Source organism: Cotesia typhae, unplaced genomic scaffold (assembly GCF_013202065.1).
Source record: "Cotesia typhae breed Kobodo isofemale line unplaced genomic scaffold, CoteBio_Ctyphae scaffold_13, whole genome shotgun sequence".
NCBI classification, from domain to species: Eukaryota; Metazoa; Arthropoda; class Insecta; order Hymenoptera; family Braconidae; genus Cotesia; species Cotesia typhae.
In genome coordinates this window covers 7,544,624-7,564,674 of record NW_027423774.1, presented here as the reverse complement: position 1 = coordinate 7,564,674, position 20,051 = coordinate 7,544,624, and the positions used below count along the sequence as shown (strand labels likewise).

At 32.3% G+C, this 20,051-nt stretch overlaps 1 protein-coding gene across 1 annotated transcript; it reads left to right on the top strand.

The window, feature by feature from the left end:
• The first annotated feature begins 1,885 nt into the window (after window positions 1–1,885).
• On the top strand, window positions 1,886–9,430 carry Bond (elongation of very long chain fatty acid james bond protein). The gene is made up of 7 exons (XM_074255512.1): window positions 1,886–2,178; window positions 2,334–2,415; window positions 3,471–3,661; window positions 3,729–3,815; window positions 3,897–3,953; window positions 8,609–8,851; window positions 8,922–9,430. Exons 2-7 carry the CDS (start codon window positions 2,355–2,357, stop codon window positions 9,081–9,083), a joined length of 801 nt encoding a protein of 266 aa, XP_074111613.1. The 5' UTR covers window positions 1,886–2,178; window positions 2,334–2,354; the 3' UTR covers window positions 9,084–9,430.
• Window positions 9,431–20,051: the final 10,621 nt, after the last annotated feature.

The following is a 20,051-nucleotide window of genomic DNA, read 5'->3' as shown; positions in this document are numbered from 1 at the left end:
AAAATTGAATTTGAGCTTGAATAACTTTTAAGCCATCAGATTTAACGAAAAATTATAAGAGACCTTTTTTGTAGAGCGTTAAATTTACAATTAAATTGTTGGTATTTATCACTTTTGATTCATTTGTCGATGAGGTATAAAATTCTAAAGAAAAAATAAAATTTTTCCCATGTTATTTCCATAAGAAACTTACGTTGCAACGCAGACAATCTTAAAGTTAATATTAAGAGCTCAAATTTTGCGGGAATTTTTTTTCATCCATTTGGAAGCGTTTGAGCTCCTGGAAGCAAAGAAATTCAAAAATACCTCTTTCAAGGACCACCCGCATATATATATATATATATATATATATATATATATATATATATATATATATATATATATATATATATATTCTGGTACATGATCAGCTACTGGGGCTTTTACTATTTTAACTAAAATTAAATATTTTTTGTTAACTTAATTTTTTTTTTTTTTTCACCTATTAATGATCAAAATATTTAAATCATCGTGAATCTAGTAGACGTAACGATTGATTATTTATTATTAAAAAATCATGGATAGATTTTGCTCATCTTTAAACTAGCCCAAAATAATTATCCAAATAGTAAATACACTAAGAAAACTTTTGCAGAACTTCTTTATTGTAATTAATTTAAAAATTTGGTTTTCAACAAATTTTAATACCGAAAATAAAGAGAATTTTATATCAAATGAAATCTACCTCCCATTTCGGGTGAGACCGAATGACATTTTATATTTATTGTAGAGTTCTAAAAAAATTGAAAAATTACATACGACTTAACTGACGTAGATTTTCGAAAGTTAATAGTTATAACAAATGTTCGAAATAATATAAAAATGAAAATTTACTATAGAATTATAGAGCTTTATAAGCTAAAAGATAATTGGGACTCTCCATACATAATTCTGTAACATGAACCGTTTGCTTCAGATATTTTTACATTTAAACCGTTATAAACAGGTCCTTGAAGTGAATTTCTTCAACAGAATGACCGGGTTCAATAAGATATTTTTTAATAATACTAAATGGAGAGAGTTATTTAGAATATAATTTTATATGTAGAGTCGACTTATTATAAATATAGATTTTTTATTACTCTGAACTATTGAGGAAGCAAACTTTTAATACTTGAATACGTGTGTGCTTATTTTATAAGCCCATATAACATATTATGAAAGTTTATTATTCAATTTCACTAGATTTCAAAATTTAAAGAATCCCAAGACGTATTACTTACATTCCTAAATTAACATACATCAAATATGTTATGATTGCATTAAGAATTAAAGAAAGGTCCAAAGGTTTTTTCAACGAATAAATATAAATACATAATAATAGACTTGTGTGTTAACAAGACATTATGAAATTGTTAAGTGTATCCATTTCCGTTAGTAAGAATGTATGTTTGTACAAATTTATTCTTGATAAATAAAATACTGACGCACTCAACTCGCAAATATACATATTTAAATTAAAATCCTTAAAGAGTGGGAATAAAACTTAAGTAACTGAAGTAATTGAAGTGAAGTTGCATTAAAAAATAAAGATCGTTTTTTGATAAATTTTAATTATTTATCTCAGAGTATCAAAAATATGTGAGCATACATTGTTTAATATGAATTTTTATTTATGCCACTAATCAGCGGCTCATTACAGAGGTCAAATGAATATATAATTAAAGCGTACGAGCAACGTTTGCAATCGGATGTAACTACTATATTAATATTTTTGCGGTCAAAGTTAGCTATACAGTCGAAGTGTTTGACGTTAAGTGGAAAGGCGTAAGGTAACATATATTTTAAGGAGGGGTATCGTCCAATAGTGTTGAGTTACCCACCAAGGGACTCCAACGAATGTCAGTTTTTCGTTTATGCTCTGTTAGCACTCCAAGACTTGTCCTCTAAGAACATCGGCGTGAGGACCGAAAAGTTTAAACTTGTTCAATTTGTGTCTGTATACGGTTCACTTATGTATATATGTATTTATGTGTGTATATGAATGTATAAATATAAATGCATCCGTATTTATCTATCTATCTATATATAAATAATAAATAAATACATAGATACATACATATGCATATAAATATTCGTATATGCGCTAATACATACAAATATAAATTTAAATCTTTAATTCCATCGACATAATTCATAGTAAGTTTCATTTTCTTCTTTTTATTTTTTTTATGAAAAGTTAATGTATTTTGTTATCTAAGTTCTGTTGAAACCTAATGATAATCGAAAAATGAAAATAAACTATTAACAAATAATTTAATTTCAATAAAAATAGCCGCATTGTAATTTTTCAGGAAGAAATACATCTCATCACAATGGCAAGCTTTATGAAAATGGTAGTCAGCAATTACAATGAAATCTTGGAAAGCAATAAAGGTAAATAAATAATTATTAAAGATGTACAGCTGTGAATTTGACACTTGCTCAAGACACTGTGTCATTATAACAATAAATACACGTGTGTTTTTTACAGACATAAACGTCTATAACTATAGAAATAAATTAATTTATCCGTAAGGTTAATTTAATTGTTGGTACTGAATACCTTTCTACAATTATCTATTGAAAATTCTTGATCGAAAGAAAATTAACTTCAGAAGCGTTGTAAAATGTCAGACAAGATTAATTATCTAAAATACTCTAATCTAAAGCTACCAAAATTATTATCTTAATAACTAACGTAGATAGAAATGAAAATATATATTGATGTTTAGTTTTTTGGAAATCGATTAAAAATTTCGAAAATATATGCCAACCTTTATTGTGAAACTATCAAGTAAAAAAAATTGTTATTAAATTATTTTAGGAATCTTCATTTAAAAAGAAAAACAATAAAAGTTAAGTGATTTATTATGAATAATAATTTCCTGCAAGTGATAAATGTCGAGTAATGATAAAACTTTTTGTTAATTGAGCGAATAAATTTGATGACGAGCTTACGGTATATTAATGTTGACAACATGCCGGAATTAAAATTTTTAATCTTATACATACAAAAATATAAAATAAAAAATGCAAAAAATTCCTCTGAGATTGTATTTCGATATTCAAAGTTACAGTTATTTTTATACTTATTACTTGAGTCCTCAGACCTAATTGTAGGTTTAAAACTAAATTTTTTTAGTAACGTAACATAAAAATGATTCAATTATTTACTGTAATTATCATAAAATCGAGCATAATTCATGGTTACAATGACCTAGAATCCCGAAGAAATCTATTACTTTTTTATGTCTGCAGCCATAAATAAGATAATTTTTTTTTCATCAGGAAAACTTTATGTGAAGATAAATAAAAAAAATTATGTTAAAAGTACATTAAAATTGTGTAAAATGTAAGACTACGAAAAGCATCATAAACTCATTTTACATTGACAGCGTATATTTTTACAATCTAATCATTACAGAGAGAAAAAATAATTATCATTATAGATCCACTCGTAGACACGTGGTTTCTCATGGGTTCACCGGTACCTGTCCTTGCTATCCTCAGTACCTATCTCCTCTTTGTTTTAAAAGTTGGACCAAAGATGATGGAATCAAGGCCACCTTTCCAACTCAACAATATACTAATACTCTACAATGCTATTCAAGTTTTATTCAGCATTTGGCTAGTGTCCTTGGTAAGATGACATTTGTATAATTAGCTATCGTCAATTGAATATTTAACTCAGTTCATATTTGAAATAGGTTTTAAATGATAAATTTATCAGCTTCATATATCCAAGCAGTTGCAGCAAAGATGACGTAGCTCCAGAAAAAAATGTACAAGAAATGGTGAGCATTAAAATTTATGAAAATGACAATTATTCTATTTCTTCACTATTTTCTATCTATAAGACTTTTTACATTTTTTAGATTTCTTCGGCAGCATGGTGGTACTTTTTCGCAAAAATAATTGAACTTCTCGATACGGTGAGTCAATTTAATACAAAGTCATTAAAGTTATTACAATCTCAACATTTTTTTTCTTGTAATTCTTAATAATATCACGAATATAATTTAAATTACTGTAAATAATTTCATTTGCAGAATGATCATTTTAGCACGTTAGTTAAGCAGTATTAAAATAAATAAAAAGATATCAGAAAAAAAATGTTTCATAAAAATAAATTTCATTTATTTAACTCAAAATTAACTAAGCTTACGATAACATAAGATGAAAAAAAACCAACAATCACTAATGAATTATTATGCCATTATATCTAGGTTAATATTCAAACATAGAACTCATTTTTAAAATGGATAAAATTTTACAATCAACGTTTTATTTATTTTATTTTTTTTTTTTCAAACTACATTTTACGATATTCATAAGTCACCTATTATGTCCTGAATTCATTGTGTATACATACACATAGGTAAAGAATTAACGTACATTGCTATCGTTCGTAAAACCACTTTTTATAATTATACACACGTTTTTCACTCATCTTGATATTTAATACGTTTGCAACGATAAACAGTCTGTTATCAAAATACATTAATAAGTTAAAACGGTGAAAACTAACTCATCAGAATTCTAGCCAGTTCATGTTTAGTAAATTATAATATTCAAATAAAAAAATAGAACAAAAAATTTGAAATTTAATACAATATAATGGACTCGGTAATTTTGATCTTTGAACTTGTATTGATTAGAATGGGTTAATAATTAATAGACACGTTAATATATATTGCTAATGACTATCAAATTCAGCGAAATTAAATAATGTCAACAGGTATATAAATAATGTTTTATTAATATTTTTTTACTGTTGATAGGAATTAATAAAGTATATAGACCAACAAAATAAACGTTATCTGGCATGGTATTTATGTATAGCATAAGCATATACATCGATGTGAAAACTTTTCTATGAATTTTAAAAAATTTTTTATCCAACCGAAATGAAGGAGTGAATTTAAAAAAAATGTCTTTTCAGACAACCATAAATTTTATTGTTGAATCATTTTTTCCGAACAAATTTTTGTAATGAATTTCTTATTGGTAAGAAAATAGAATGATTGATAGTTTGAAAAACTAAAAAACACGTTTTGATAGGAAACCCAATTAAAAAATAGAAAATAATTTTCAATTGGTTTAAAATGAAGATACACAAGACGAAAAATATAAGAACTGTTCTCATTATTTGAAAAAAAAATTAAAATTTTTAAAAAACATCCACATTGAGTTCAAAAAATAAATTTAAAAAAATTTTAACGGTTATGTTAATTTTAATTTTACCAATCTTTAACTATTATTATTGTTGATATTATTATTGTTATTATTATTGTTATTATTATTATTATTATTATTATTATTCATGTATGCGTGGATGTCGATCAGAATTTTTGTAGTGTGATAACTCCATCACCGACTAGATAGTGGAATGTGTCTTGCAACAGATGAAAGGTCCTCAAATTTAATTAGATCTAAACACCTTCGGTCAATCATTCCTAGAAATATTGAAAGGAGATGATTTCTTCAGAAGTTTTTTAAAACAAATTATTTCTACATTTAATTGAAGACTGCTTTTATGCATAAAAATAGAAAATACTCGAACACAATTGGATTGTACGACTTTGAACATTAAAAATCTTATATATCGAGTGGCAAAAAATTGTTATCTTTAAATTTGTAAAAACAAGATAGCCATGTATATTTTTGATATTTAAATTCTAAGAAAATTTAAATTATAAAAGCTTGCAAATTTTTTATAAAGGATTTATGAATCTGCCGTGAAAAGGAACAAAATACAAAATATTACGAAAACGGTTGACCCGTTTTCATAATTTTTCGGCACCAACGGCCGAAAAACGTTGGAACCCCACATATATAATATGAATAGGGTTAAGGAGGTGCTGCGGCAAATAAAGTTATCAATAGCTTATGGCTATTGGTTTCTTTCTCCCGAACTAGTGCCGCCTTTCTTGACACACGATCGCTCACTTACTTCCACTCACGTAAAATATCGAAAATCGCTAACTTCAACCATTTTTTATAAAAAAAAGAATACCGGTTGTTTAGGTTATTTTTGATATTAAATATTTAAAAAAATAATAATTTTTTTTTTTTTTTTTTAATTAATTATTATTTAGAGTCGGTTTTAACTGACTGTAGTAATGTCGCCGACTTTAACTGTTGGGAGTGGTACGTTGGGGTCTTTTTGGGTCGTGAAAATCTTAATCTACACGGCAAGGGTCGAATATTAACCAAGATAGTTTCTAAGACCAGTTTAGAATTCGAACTCACACCAGGCTGGTCTGAGCCAGTCTGAGTGCTCTATAGGCCATGCGACTTAGACCACTCGGCTAACCTCACCGGTCAAAAAAATATTTTTTATAACTTCAATTAAATATTCTCAGTTTTTCAAAACAATCTGAAGAAAAGTATGCCCCGGGTCAAAAAATTTAATCAGTTTTATGATAAATTAAAATTTTTAATATATTTCATTCAATTTAATTTTATTATGTCCCTTGTAAAAATTTTTCGGATTTTTCTCTGAAAAACTCTAAAAAACACTTATCTTAAGTTCTAAAAGACATAAAGACTTCTTCAGAGTTTTTGAGAGAAAAATCCGAAAAATTTTCACCAGGGGTGTTTCTATTTTATACAAGAATTTAATCTGTTTTAGCCTGTACTATATTCACATTTCAGACCAATTTCAGACAATTTTTAATCTATATATATAAAAATCAATTGCTGTGCGTTAGTCTCGCTAAAACTCAAAAACGGCTGGACCGATTTTCAAAATTTTTTTTTGTTTTGTTCGTTATAGTTCAGAGATGGTTTAGAAAAAAAAAATTTTGTAATTTTGGAATTGAAAAAAATTTCAGCTTAAAAAATAAAAAATTGTTAATTTTGTATCGAAAACGCTATTGTTACGCTTGAGCCTCAAGGTTGCAAGAGTATACAAAATTGTCCAATATGCAGGAAGATACGTACAAGTATACTTTGGGTATCTTTATATATATATATATATATATATATATATATATATATATATATATATATATATATATATATATATATATATATATATATATATATATATATATATATACAGGGTGATTCAGAATTAGTGTCCGACCAAAAAAATTTGGATAGAAGAGGCGATTTTAAGCACAATTGCAAGAATAAAATTTTTCGAAATTCTCAATATTTTGGGAGTTATTGAGGATTGAAATAGACCAATCAGAGAGCTCGTTACAGATTTAAAGAAAGAAAAAAGTACAATAAAATTTACCAAGCGAACTTCATAACGAATGATATTATTGACTTATTTATTTTAAAAATAATATAAGATGTTATTTCTTTTGTTTCGAATAAATAAAAACTTTAATATTTTTATTAGAGAAAATAAAATTATTTCGCGCATTTCCTCGGGCTTACTCGAGTAATACAATTATGGTCTTAAAATTAGTATTGCTGGTTCTCCTGCCTATTGTCATGCAAGTTGTCTTGATGATTGTCCTACGGAGTGTTATGTAGAAAATCTTACTAAGTGTTCTGACGTTCAACAAGTATCTTAATTTCATCTAGTAAATCGGTGGGATTTATGGGAAAAATTATTCTCTACAAAAAAGTGATCACATCATTTTACCTAGTAGCAATAGATGTTATCTTGTCACCATTGTAATCTTGTCGATGTATTCACATTGTGTTTAATATCGATAATTAGAAAACTCTAGATTTAGATCCAATGAAACGATGAGAACTATTTTACGTATGTTATTACAAATTTATTAGTCATCACTGCAACTTAATATTCGCAGATACAAAACTTTTATGATCCATAAAATTTTAAGTTATAACAAATAAATATTACAGATGTGAGGTCATGTTTAGCGAATAATTCATTAAACAAGAGAGCGCATAAATATATTATAAATTAATTTATTTTTTCAAATAAATGCGACTTATAATAATTTTTGATAAAATACTTAAGACTCAAAAAAATTCTAAGTCGCCATCTCAGTCGACTTTTGGCCTTCGAACATCGAGAATTAAAATTGTAGATCAAAAACAGTATACCATTTTATATTGAATTTGAAAACAATACATAAAGTCCAAATCCAAATTATCTAGACTAAACATCGATCAAACTTTTTAGTCTCATTAGATTATAAACCGCATAAAATATTCATAGCTGCTCAATTATTTTACTAAAAGGTTGCTTAGACTCAAAACAGATCAAAAATAATTTGAATAGTAGATCAAATACGGATGAAAATATTTTTGAAAGTTCAAATACTGATCAATAAGTTCAAATGCAGATCATTTTGCTCAAAATCTGTTTAAATTTTTCAACCCGGGTGGTTGTTATTCAATAAAATTTTCACTCTAACTACGGTCAGGATAGAAAATACATGTTAGATGTACGATTTTTAATTGCTAATATTTCGAAAATTAGTACCGCAAGGACTATTAAAAAAAATTTATTCCTATAGAGGACACTGAAAAGTATGCGTATTCAAAATTTGAAGAGTATTATAAGAAAAGTGATTTTGCACAGTGCCTCCTTAATGTAATAAGACCATCAAATAAACTAATTTTTGTTGCATTAAAATTTTTTTTGATCGTTTAGATATTCTTCGTTCTTCGGAAGAAACAAAATCAAGTTACTTTTCTTCACGTTTATCATCATACGATAACTGCTCTATTTTCATGGTGTTATCTGAAGCTTTTACCGGGAGAACAAGGACTTTTGATTGGTTTCTTAAACTCATCCGTGCATATAGTCATGTATACCTACTACATGATTGCTGCATTGGGTCCACGGTATAGAAAATGGTTATGGTGGAAAAAATACATGACTTGGATGCAACTGGTAAGTATTATTAACCTTAATAATGATACTCCAAATTGGATTTACTAATCTATTCGTTTCAACATTTCAGATTCAATTCGGCCTTATGCTTGTCTACCTGGTGGCTATTCTTGCCATGGACTGTGCTATGCCAAAAGCTCTTACATACTTCTTTGTTACGAATGTTGTTATTTTCATTTATCTGTTCAGTGATTTCTATCGTAAATCTTATGTGAAGAAAAAGACAATTTAAGTGATAATTATCACTCAATGCTCTGTGAATATGTGAATCGTTTGTATAAATCTAAATGTACGATAAATTTTTTTTTAAGTAATAGAATTAATTTATTAGAAAATGAATGATTACATACTGTTGAATAATAAGATAGTAATTTTTACCGAGCTGATGAAACCGCTAACGTCATCAATAACTTACATATTTTTGAAAGTATAAGTAGTATTTCATTCTATTTATTAGCTGATAAAATGGTAGTCAGTAAAGTAAAGTAAATTTGTTGCTGAATTAAAATAGTATAAAAAAAAAATTAAAAGTTATATTTCAACAATACAAATACAAACATTTTTATCTTAAAAAAATAATGATTTCTTAACTGATTACCAATGAAGAAAAACTTTTTTACACTTAAGAAAAATTTTCTGTCGTTTATAGTTAGTATAAGTAATTTAGCAATAATTTTTCAAAACTACAACCAAATTTAGATGTAACTCAATATTTTCTTTAATTTTTATGTACACTACTGGAAAAAATTAAGGGATCAAAAAAAAATTCCAAATTTTTCGGTAGTTTTCAACAGGCCGTAACTTTGAGAGAAATGGTCGTACAGGAAATAAAAAAAAAGGAAATTGTAGCTCCAAGTGTCTAGTTTTTGGATTAGAACTTCAAAATTTTGTAGCCTCCGCGGTTTCTGAGTAATCGTAGAAAAACCAGCAACAAAAAAATTCTCAAAATTTTTTTTTGGTCTACGGGCGTGGAAAAAATTTTTTTAGCTTAACCACCATAAGGATCGAATATTTTGTTCATTTAGCTTTAATTTCTTTTTTTAAACACCCTGATACGTCCACTCCTCGCTTAGATATCGGTCTTCAAATGGAAAAGGATCTTTTTGTCTTTGATTATCGATATCTCAGCAACCAATGATCGCACAGAAAGTTAAAGGTGGGTTTCAAGAACTTGAATGAATTCCCCTTAACGACTGTCCATTATTTTTTCGAAAAAAATTTTTTCTTTCCGTCACATGAATTTGAAAATGCAACAAAAAAGGGCTTTTAGTGGTTTTTGGAAAATCAAGCGCTGGATCGAAAATATTGAGGAAACCACTAATGTTAAGTGTGCCTTTTACAGTTCAATATGTCCACAAAAACCCTACAAAGAATCAAATTAATCCAGCCAGCCGTTTTTTTGTTTCACTTGATCGAATTTTTGAAAAAATTAAAGGATCACGTTTTTGCTCTGAAAAGCTCATAATTTTTAAAAATGAGAAAAAAATGGTTTTTTCGAGCTTTTTCCACATTTTTGTTCCAGAAAGTGCTTAAATTGAAAAAAAAAAATTAAAAAAATTTTTTTGAAATTTTTTCTCTTGAAAAGTTTAAGAAAACAATTACTGCCGACATTAGCGTTATCCAAAGCGTACCACGTGGAGGTCGCGCGGTCGGATTTACGCTTCTGTGTGTGTGTGTGTGTGTGTGTGTGTGTGTGTGTGTGTGTGTGTGTGTGTGTGTGTGTGTGTGTGTGTGTGTGTGTGTGTGTGTGTGTGTGTGTGTGTGTGTGTGTGTGTGTGTGTGTGTGTGTGTGTGTGTGTGTGTGTGTGTGTGTGTGTGTGTGTGTGTGTGTGTGTGTGTGTGTGTGTGTGTAAGGTATTTCAGAAGAATTGAGACCCGGTGGCTCGTCAGTTCCACCGTATTTAATGAATCCAAACTCATTCTCTGAAGATTTTTGTTGGTTCAATACCGGGTATTACCACCCCTGTTTTCAATAACGGCTCTCAAACGTTCAGCCATGTTTATGCAGACGGTAATTTGAGGCTGCGGAATGGTATTCCAAATGTGCTGAAGCGCGCGCTCCAAAGCAGCTAAGTTCTGCAAATTTGGATACTCTCTGCGCAACCGACGGCCCATTATGTCCCAAACGTGCTCTATGGGGTTGAGATCTGGACTCATTGCTGGGTGTCGCAACAATGTGATGTCATGCCGCTCAAAGAAGCGCCGGGTAATGTTGGCTGTGTGTGGACGTGCATTATCTTGCATCAATATGAACGACCTGAGATGTTGTCGTCTGCGCAGAACAATGGGCCTTAAAATTTGGTCGATGTAACGTCTAGCTGTCAAATTTTCGCGTACAATTACCAAAGGTGTTCTCCAATTTCGTGAAACGCCGCCCCACACCATAACTGATCCACCGCCGTAGGCAACGACTGGACGGACAAAGTTCTGGCAAAAACGTTCTCCACGACGGCGCCAAACGAGAGGACGTCGATCGTTGCCATACAGATTAAAACGAGACTCATCAGTGAATAAAACATTTGTCCATTCCCTCAAGTTCCAATTTCGATGATCGTAAGCATACGCTAAACGAGCTCGACGATGTCTTGCTGTCAACAGGGGTACACGATTAGGATGTCGTGCGTGTAACCCAGTTTCACGAAGACGGTTGATGATTATTCGAGAGCAAATGTTTCGCACTTGATGCCGTCGTCGCTGTTGCTGTTGTTGTTGCTGTTGTCTGCGATTGGGGAAGTTTCGAGCGACAATATTCGCATTGACGAAAGGTTGTCGTCGAACTTCTCTAACAATTGTTCGATCATCGCGGGCATTAGTGACTCGATGGCGACCTTGTCCGGGGCGACGATGATATTGATTCGTCTCTTGGTATCTGGTATAAGCTCGAGATACGACAGATTGACTTACACCCATCCGGATAGCAACTGCATGTTGAGTGTAACCTTCGTCGATAAGAGTCACTAACCGAGCGACTTCCACCTCCGATAAATGTCGTCTAACCATGATTAAGAATCAAAAGTCAGAAATTTTCAATTTTGACCAAAAAATTAAAAAAAATTTTTTTTAGCGCAGAGGGATTAGTTTTGAAAAAAACTGTTGAATGAAGCGATTTGCTAAGGATTCACAAAAAGAAAAGAAAAAAAAAACTCCGAAAAGCGTATGAAAAAAATCGAAATTCGATTGGGGGTATTAACTTTTTTTATTAATTTATAATTTATTATATTTTTATTAATTAAAAGGAGATCAGTAGAATCAAGGAATGCAGCGGTGGAAAGGTGATAAAAATCATTGGGCGATGGTTTTATGAGTTTCCTTAACTTGTTAAAAAAAAAATTTTTCCAAAAAAAATTTTTTTTTTTTAATTTTTTTTTCGAAAAAATTTTTTTTTTTTTAAAATTTTTTTTTTAATTTTTTTTTTTTTCAATTTAAGCACTTTCTGGAACAAAAATGTGGAAAAAGCTCGAAAAAACCATTTTTTTTCTCATTTTTAAAAATTATGAGCTTTTCAGAGCAAAAAACGTGATCCTTTAATTTTTTCAAAAATTCGATCAAGTGAAACAAAAAAACGGCTGGCTGGATTAATTTGATTCTTTGTAGGGTTTTTGTGGACATATTGAACTGTAAAAGGCACACTTAACATTAGTGGTTTCCTCAATATTTTCGATCCAGCGCTTGATTTTCCAAAAAACCACTAAAAGCCCTTTTTTTGTTGCATTTTCAAATTCATGTGACGGAAAGAAAAAATTTTTTTTCGAAAAAACAATGGACAGTCGTTAAGGGGAATTCATTCAAGTTCTTGAAACCCACCTTTAACTTTCTGTGCGATCATTGGTTGCTGAGATATCGATAATCAAAGACAAAAAGATCCTTTTCCATTTGAAGACCGATATCTAAGCGAGGAGTGGACGTATCAGGGTGTTTAAAAAAAGAAATTAAAGCTAAATGAACAAAATATTCGATCCTTATGGTGGTTAAGCTAAAAAAATTTTTTCCACGCCCGTAGACCAAAAAAAAATTTTGAGAATTTTTTTGTTGCTGGTTTTTCTACGATTACTCAGAAACCACGGAGGCTACAAAATTTTGAAGTTCTAATCCAAAAACTAGACACTTGGAGCTACAATTTCCTTTTTTTTTATTTCCTGTACGACCATTTCTCTCAAAGTTACGGCCTGTTGAAAACTACCGAAAAATTTGGAATTTTTTTTTGATCCCTTAATTTTTTCCAGTAGTGTATGTTAAATGCATGAGTGTTTAATTAAAGTTAAGTTTGATGTTTCAAAAATCAACTTTTAGTCCCAATATCACTTTAATTTATTTCGGCTCGGAAATTTTTTTTCAATCAGTTTTTTAGACTAAATAAAATAAAAGTGTTTTAAACAGCAAATGAATTAAAGAGAATGTTTTTTTTGCATATGTGTACTCATATTATTTTATAAGTTCAATATAAAATAAATGGAGACATTTTCATTTTAGGAAACTGCTTAATTTTGGTACCGCTAATGTAGAGCACACCCTCAACCGCTTCGCGTTATGAGGCGCGCTAAAACGAACCAGCGATAAAAATGGAATTATATTTGTGATCATTGCTAAAATCTAAAAAATGAATAAAACATTAAAAATTTATCAAGATATAAGAAAATTTCAGTTTACAAAATTACGAAGGCATGTAAATCAAAGCTTTTTTTACGAACTTATTCCTATATTTTACCGAAATTCGATGTCTTCGTATTTCAAAGTAGTTTAGAAAAAAGCACTGAAGATATAAATGTTTTAATTCTAAATTACTGCGGTTTCTAATCTAGCTGACCAATTTTGTTCATTTTTGAACTTAGGATCGATAATGCATTTTAACCAGCTGATTCAAAAAAGGGTAAAAAGTAGCGGCTTGAAATTGCACTTAAAATTGCAGTTAAGACATTTTTGAGCTCTTCGACCTCAAAAACATACTTTATGTGTTATTATGAGCTCTCCGAGCTCGAAGAGTTAAATATTCTAAGCTTTTTAGCTCTTCGAGCTCAAAAGTCTGGTAGTAGTTTAATAAAGAGTATTTTTTGAATTTTCAAACCGCAATAACTTCTGAATGAATGAACTGATTTCCACGCGGTTGGCAGCATTCAACGCAGTTTTTTAAGCCTCATGGAGAATCTTTAAGTTCGAATCGATCGAACTAAGAATTTCGAAATAATTCCTGAGAAACACTTTTTTCTCTTTTCTTGCGTTCACGATATCTTTCAAACGAATTAACCGATTTTGACCAGACTGGCGGTGATTTTGACCTGGCAGTTTTTCAAATTCTATGATATACTTTCGAACGTCAACTGGTCAAACCAAAAATTTTGGAAAAATTCAATTTTTTCGAATTTTGTCGACAACGATATCTTACGAACCAATTAACCGATTTACACATTCCTGGCGGCAATCCAAGTGGTTTTTTAGGCTCTGATAATTATAATATCCATCAATAACGATCCAAAAAAAAAAATGTCGAAGTTATGTAAAAAAAAACAGTTCTTTCGAAATTTTTCATTGTCCACACCTCTCGAATGAATCAACCGATTTTCACGGAACTGGTAGCAATCGACATAGTTTTTCAAGTTGAAGAGTAGATTAGTTTTTGGAATTGACCAGTGAAACCGTTTAGAAGATATTCCAAAAAAATGATTTTTCGAAAATTTTATTTTTGAGATTTTTCAAATTCTAGCAGATCGATCGATTCAAATTTTCACAAACACACACATAGACGTACGGATATTATCGTAAATGACTTCAAAACGTCGAAATCTGTTGAAATCTCGATTTTTTGCAAAACGGGGTAAAACCAATAACTTCCCGATTTTTCGAAAATCATTGATTTTTTTGCGGGAAGTTAAAACATAGTGACATTTCTTATGTGTGTAATGGTTCAGTTGAAATGAACGTTGAAATTAATATACTAAAATTTTTGACATCTTTTCAAAAATGTAATTGTTCTGAAGCAAATTTTGAGAAAAAATTTATTTATATGTTTTCGTAAAATCGTTTCAGCTTTTCAAATTTGTTGAAGCAAAAGTGATAAAATTGATAAGTAAGAAAATTAAAAATTATTATTTTTTTCGTTTTGCAACAAAAAATTTTTAATAGAACAAAATAACGTTAAGATTCATGGTAATTGTTTAGTTTTATTTTTATACTTGATTTTTTGAACATAGACAATCAAAAAACTAATTTTTTCAACTTATTTTTCCATTATTTTTTTTTTTAAACAGTTGAATCATATGAATATGGATTTTTATTAAAAATTTTTATAGAGAAGCGATAAAAATCTTCTAAAGACACCTCTATTATTGAAAAATGATGGTCGGTAGTGTGAAATTTTTACCCACTAAAAAAAATTACTCTCTCCTTCTCTGTAGATAGTACGATGACTGGATCGGAACCGCATTAGCATCACTTCAATCCAGTCCATGTTGCGTCTCAAGACGTCTACTCCTGGTTACTGGTCTCTTTCTGCGGTTTTTTCTTTTAGAAAGCGGTGCACGTTGACTGCGACAGCTGACCAGTTATCTTCTTTTCTGAGCATGCCGGCTATCAAGCTCTGGGGGGAGAGTGTCATGCCTATAATTTCTCCGATGCTGCTTCTGCAGTTCTTCCACCGTACACACTCGAAGAAAGTGTGTTCGGCGTCGTCGATTTCGTCCGGGCAGTATTTACACGTCGGCGTGCGGTGCAGCCCCATCTTAAATAGGTAGGCGTTAAACTGTCCGTGTCCTGTCAATAGCTGTGTGACGAAAAAATTCGTGTCCCCGTGCTTCCGAGAAACCCAGACGTTGATGTTTGGGATCAGACGCGCCGTCTATCTGCCCGTCTCTCTTGATGTCTATCTGTCCTGCCACTTTTGCTGCGTTTTCGCTCTTATCCTCGTTCTTGCGTCCTTCATGTTTTTGTGACTATTTTTAGCATCATAGAGTTTTGCTCTTTCAAACGCTAGTAGGTCGATGGGCGTGGCTCCCGCAATGATTAATACAGCCGCTTCGGAAACCGTGCGGTAAGCACGGGCAACCCTGAGAGCGTCTCGCCGTTGTACTGCTGCCATTTTTTGCCGATAGGTCTTCTGTTTTAATATGTCCGCTCATATCTACGCTCCATGAAGTAATACCGAATGGACTGCTTCCAGAAGGACTCTTCTTTTTTTGGCTCTTGGTCCCATAGTGTTGGCCATAATTCTTGCTAGACTAGACACTGTCTTACTGGCTGTCCTGCATGAACTGTCTAGGTGTTCGCGGAAAGATAGTTTCTTGTCTATCATTACCCCTAAATAGCGTAGCACCCTTGTTGACGTCAGTATTGTTCCTCCCGTGTCCACAGCAAATGGTTTTGGGAACCATTTCTGACATGTTAAAACGACCATCTCGGTTTTGTGCTTGGCGAGTTTCAGGTGGTGTTTATCAAACCAAGTCTCGACGGCGTCAATGGTTTCCCTAACTAGTAGTTCGGCCTCTTCTATGCTGTCTACTATTATCGTGGCCGCAACGTCGTCTGCAAAGCCCTTTAGTTCTACTTGCTTTAGCAACGGAATTTCTAGGAGCTCATCGTAGTCCGCATTCCATAGATCGGGCCCCATTATTGAGCCTTGCGGTACGCCAGCTGTTATGGTGTATTCTTGTGGGTCTTTCGTAGTTTTCGCTATGAGCTTTCTTTCATCAAGGTAGCTGTCGACTAATGCCAAATTCTCTTGCTCCGCATCAAATTTGTGCTCCAGTGCGTCTAAAATATCTCCCCAATTTGCGCTGTTAAAGGCGTTTTTAACGTCTAGTGTGAGGAGAAGACATACTTTACGAGCTTTGAGGCTACCAGACCATGCTTGTGTTGCTGTCTTTATGACTTTCTCAATCGCTCCGACTATCGATCGACCTTTCCGGAAGCCATGTTGGTTGTTGGCAAAGCCTCCAGCACGGTCAATGTCGTTGCGAAGTCTCCCTTACATGAGCTTCTCAAGCAGTTTTCCAGCAATGTCCAGCATGCAGAGTGGTCTAAACGATGACGGTGTTACGAGGGTTCCCTTACCTTTGTCTAAGAGAACTAATTTCTGCCGCTTCCAGACCGCGGGTAACGTGCCAGTTGCCAAGCATGCATTGTAGGTGTTCAAAAGTATGTCTGAGTATTCCAGGGCTATAGTGTTGATCGCCGATGCCGGGATGCCATCAGGGCCAGGTGCCTTTCCTGTCTTGAGAGACTTAGCCGCGTCTTGTAGTTCCTCGATTGTAAAGGGTGTTGCTTTGCCGTTTTGAACGTGGTGTTTCTTCTCCTGCAGCGGGTGTTTGAGGAAAAGCTCCGCTACAATGCTGTCCATTGGGGCAGGTGACTTCGGCGCTTCTAGTGAAGCCTTTCCAAGTCATTTGGCGACAATTTGGTAGGCTTTATCTCAGATGTCCTTGTCGAGATCGTTACAGATCTCTTTCCACAACTTTGCTTTACTTGCTTTGATGGCTCGGTTCAGCGTCTTTTTAGCCTGTCTGTACTCGTATGAATATAAATCTTAGCTTAGGGGGCGTTTCACGGCTCTCGTTGCGCGGCGACGTAGCTGATGGTATCTTCTGCGAAGTTCTGCTATGTCTGTTGTCCACCAGTACGCCGGCTTGTGAAAACTCCTATTTCACATGTAGCAGCAATTTCCTTCATCACTTTGAGCACTGCATTTTCCGTCTCATTACAGGTATCCGGAGTTGGATTGTTCTGTAGGGTAGACCAGCTCCGTGCAAGCAACTCTCGGAATGCCTCTAGATCAAACCTTTTAGCATTCCACTTCTGCTGTTGAAAAACTCGTTGTGGAGCTGGAGCAGGTGCCATTCTAACTCTGAATGTCACCTACTGGTGATCACTGCCACTGTATTCTTCGGATACAGTCCAGTTTTCAATCATGTTGGCTATCCTTGGGATTGCCAGCGAAATGTCTAGGATGGATTTCTGGTACCCCGGTCTTCTACAGGTTGTAGTAACAGCCTTAGTTCTTGTCTTCCATCTCTTCGATTTCTTAGAGCCGCCCTCATTTGGTTGTTGTTGAGCTTTAGTCGAGGGAGCCACTGTTTGGTGTTCTTCTTTCTTTTTTTTTTTGTGGCCGAGTCACTTTGATCCATGTGTCCTCTCGGGCAGTTTTCTTCTGTGCTGGATTCTCACTTGCTGAGGATGGGCTGTGCGTGGAAAGCTGCCTCTTCTTGTTATTGAGCTTTGTTTGCGGTAGCAATTTCTCAGGGGTAACCAAAACTGGCTATGGTTTTGTGGTCATCGACGGAGATGTTTGAGTGGTTGTCTCTGACGTCGTTGGTGATTTGTTGGCCAGCCTATATGCCGTACCAATAGACGTAACCAATTTTCTGATCTCATGATGGAGATACTTCTTGTCTTTTATGAAGTCGATGGATTCTTCGATTTTGCTACCGAGCCTCTCCATTGCCGACTGTTAGCCGGTGGCAGTCGGTGCAGAGTTAATCCTTCCTCGATAGGTTTGAATAGTGACGGGAGCAAAAGGTTCTCCACTTTTTGAAGGAACTTTCATTGGCTGTCCATCTTCTTCCATCTGAGCTGTTTTCGTGCTCCCTGTATCGTTCTTAGATAGCGGAGCCGTGGGGTCCACTCCGCTGTCCGAATAACGGTCGTTTGATAACGACGAGTTCAGGCCCGTTTGCACGCCTTCCCTCGTTGGTACTGGGGTATCCATCCCCTGTACTGTAAACGATGTTTGAAATTGTTGTGACATTTCCATATCGTCTTTTGCTAGGTTTTAGTCCACCCCGAGTATTTCATTTCCTCGATACCTGACGTATCTGGTATAATATTGTAACAGTTTTAGCTGCTCAGGTTGGTCCCTAATCAATTGATAAATAAACTAACAGATTTTACAAACAACAATAATTATTAGGGCGCCACCAGGATTTTTAATAACGGTTCCTGGAACCGGTCCAGAGCTGAGAGTTCTTTATCTTAGGGTAGAGAGAGTGGAGAAAGGAGCTGTTGAAGAATAAATAATTAATTAACAATATATCGATATCTATTAACAACCAAAAATAACAAATTTAACAATTTAAACGCTTATAAAAAATTAACTAAATTCACTCACACACTCGCTCTATAATTATTTAAAACTTATTATCTATAGCCTAACTAACGGCTAACCACGACCACTTATTAACTATAGCCTAACTAACGGCTAACCAGAACCATTTAATTACTCTGCACAGAGGCTGCAGTGTGACAGAGATCGTCTAGCCTAACTAACGGCTAACCAGGATCAACTTAACACTATTAACACTCTCTATCACACATTACCCATACAAATCTTCACACACATAACCCGAACTTTGCTTTATTGATTATTAATTTTATTTTAAGAAAATTTGCGATAGTTAAAATTAATTTAGAATTACTTCAACTAATCATTCAATCATTAGATTTAATTAACAGCAATTTTCAATTAACACTCAAATTTCAATTAACTTTGAACTAATATTTTTCAACTTCCAAATTCCGATTGCTAATTTTATTTTTGAATTAAAATATTAAATAGATTAAAATTATTAGATTAGATTTAAATTCCTGACTACTTTAATACCGTGGTCTTAATGTTACAACCATAACTGTTAAAACAAAAGGTCTTAATGTCTCAATTTAACAAACCGAGAATTATTTGATAATTATTTTAATCTAAACAATTTTAATAATCAAGTTCAAAATTATTAATATAAAATTAACGATGAGAATTAATTTCTTATAACCAAATTTTTCTGTAATAATTTTCAACATAAAATAACTCAATTCCTGGACTTAATGTCCACGCCGTTAATTATTAATTTTCGGTAATTTTAATTTATCTAACTCACGGACTTAATCCCAAACTAATTAACTAACATGTGATAAAAATATTTCATAATATAAAATAATTTCAATAAGTATTTCTTAATAAAATTTTCGATAATTTTCTAAATCGTAAAAATCGACAATAGTCGAAACATTCATTTTCTTTAGCTAGAGTATTCGCTAGTTTGGTTGTCATTGACCTTGGGTGTTTGGAATTTACTGCGACGCAATATATATCGACGCTCGATCAAAAATTCCACGAGTAAAAATGCTTGTCGATTATTTTCAAACACAAAATTAATCACTTTTTCTTGAGTTAATTGTTACAAAAGTTATAACAATTTATTAAACGAATTTTCTAGATGTTAATTAA

Bases quoted from the DNA above. Each gene is read 5' to 3' on its own strand.
- Bond (XM_074255512.1), top strand. From the start codon at position 2,355: ATGGCAAGCTTTATGAAAATGGTAGTCAGCAATTACAATGAAATCTTG. The intron at 3,662-3,728 runs GTAAGATGACAT...TATTTGAAATAG, and splicing joins GCATTTGGCTAGTGTCCTTG to GTTTTAAATGATAAATTTAT. The intron at 3,816-3,896 runs GTGAGCATTAAA...TACATTTTTTAG, and splicing joins AAAAAAATGTACAAGAAATG to ATTTCTTCGGCAGCATGGTG.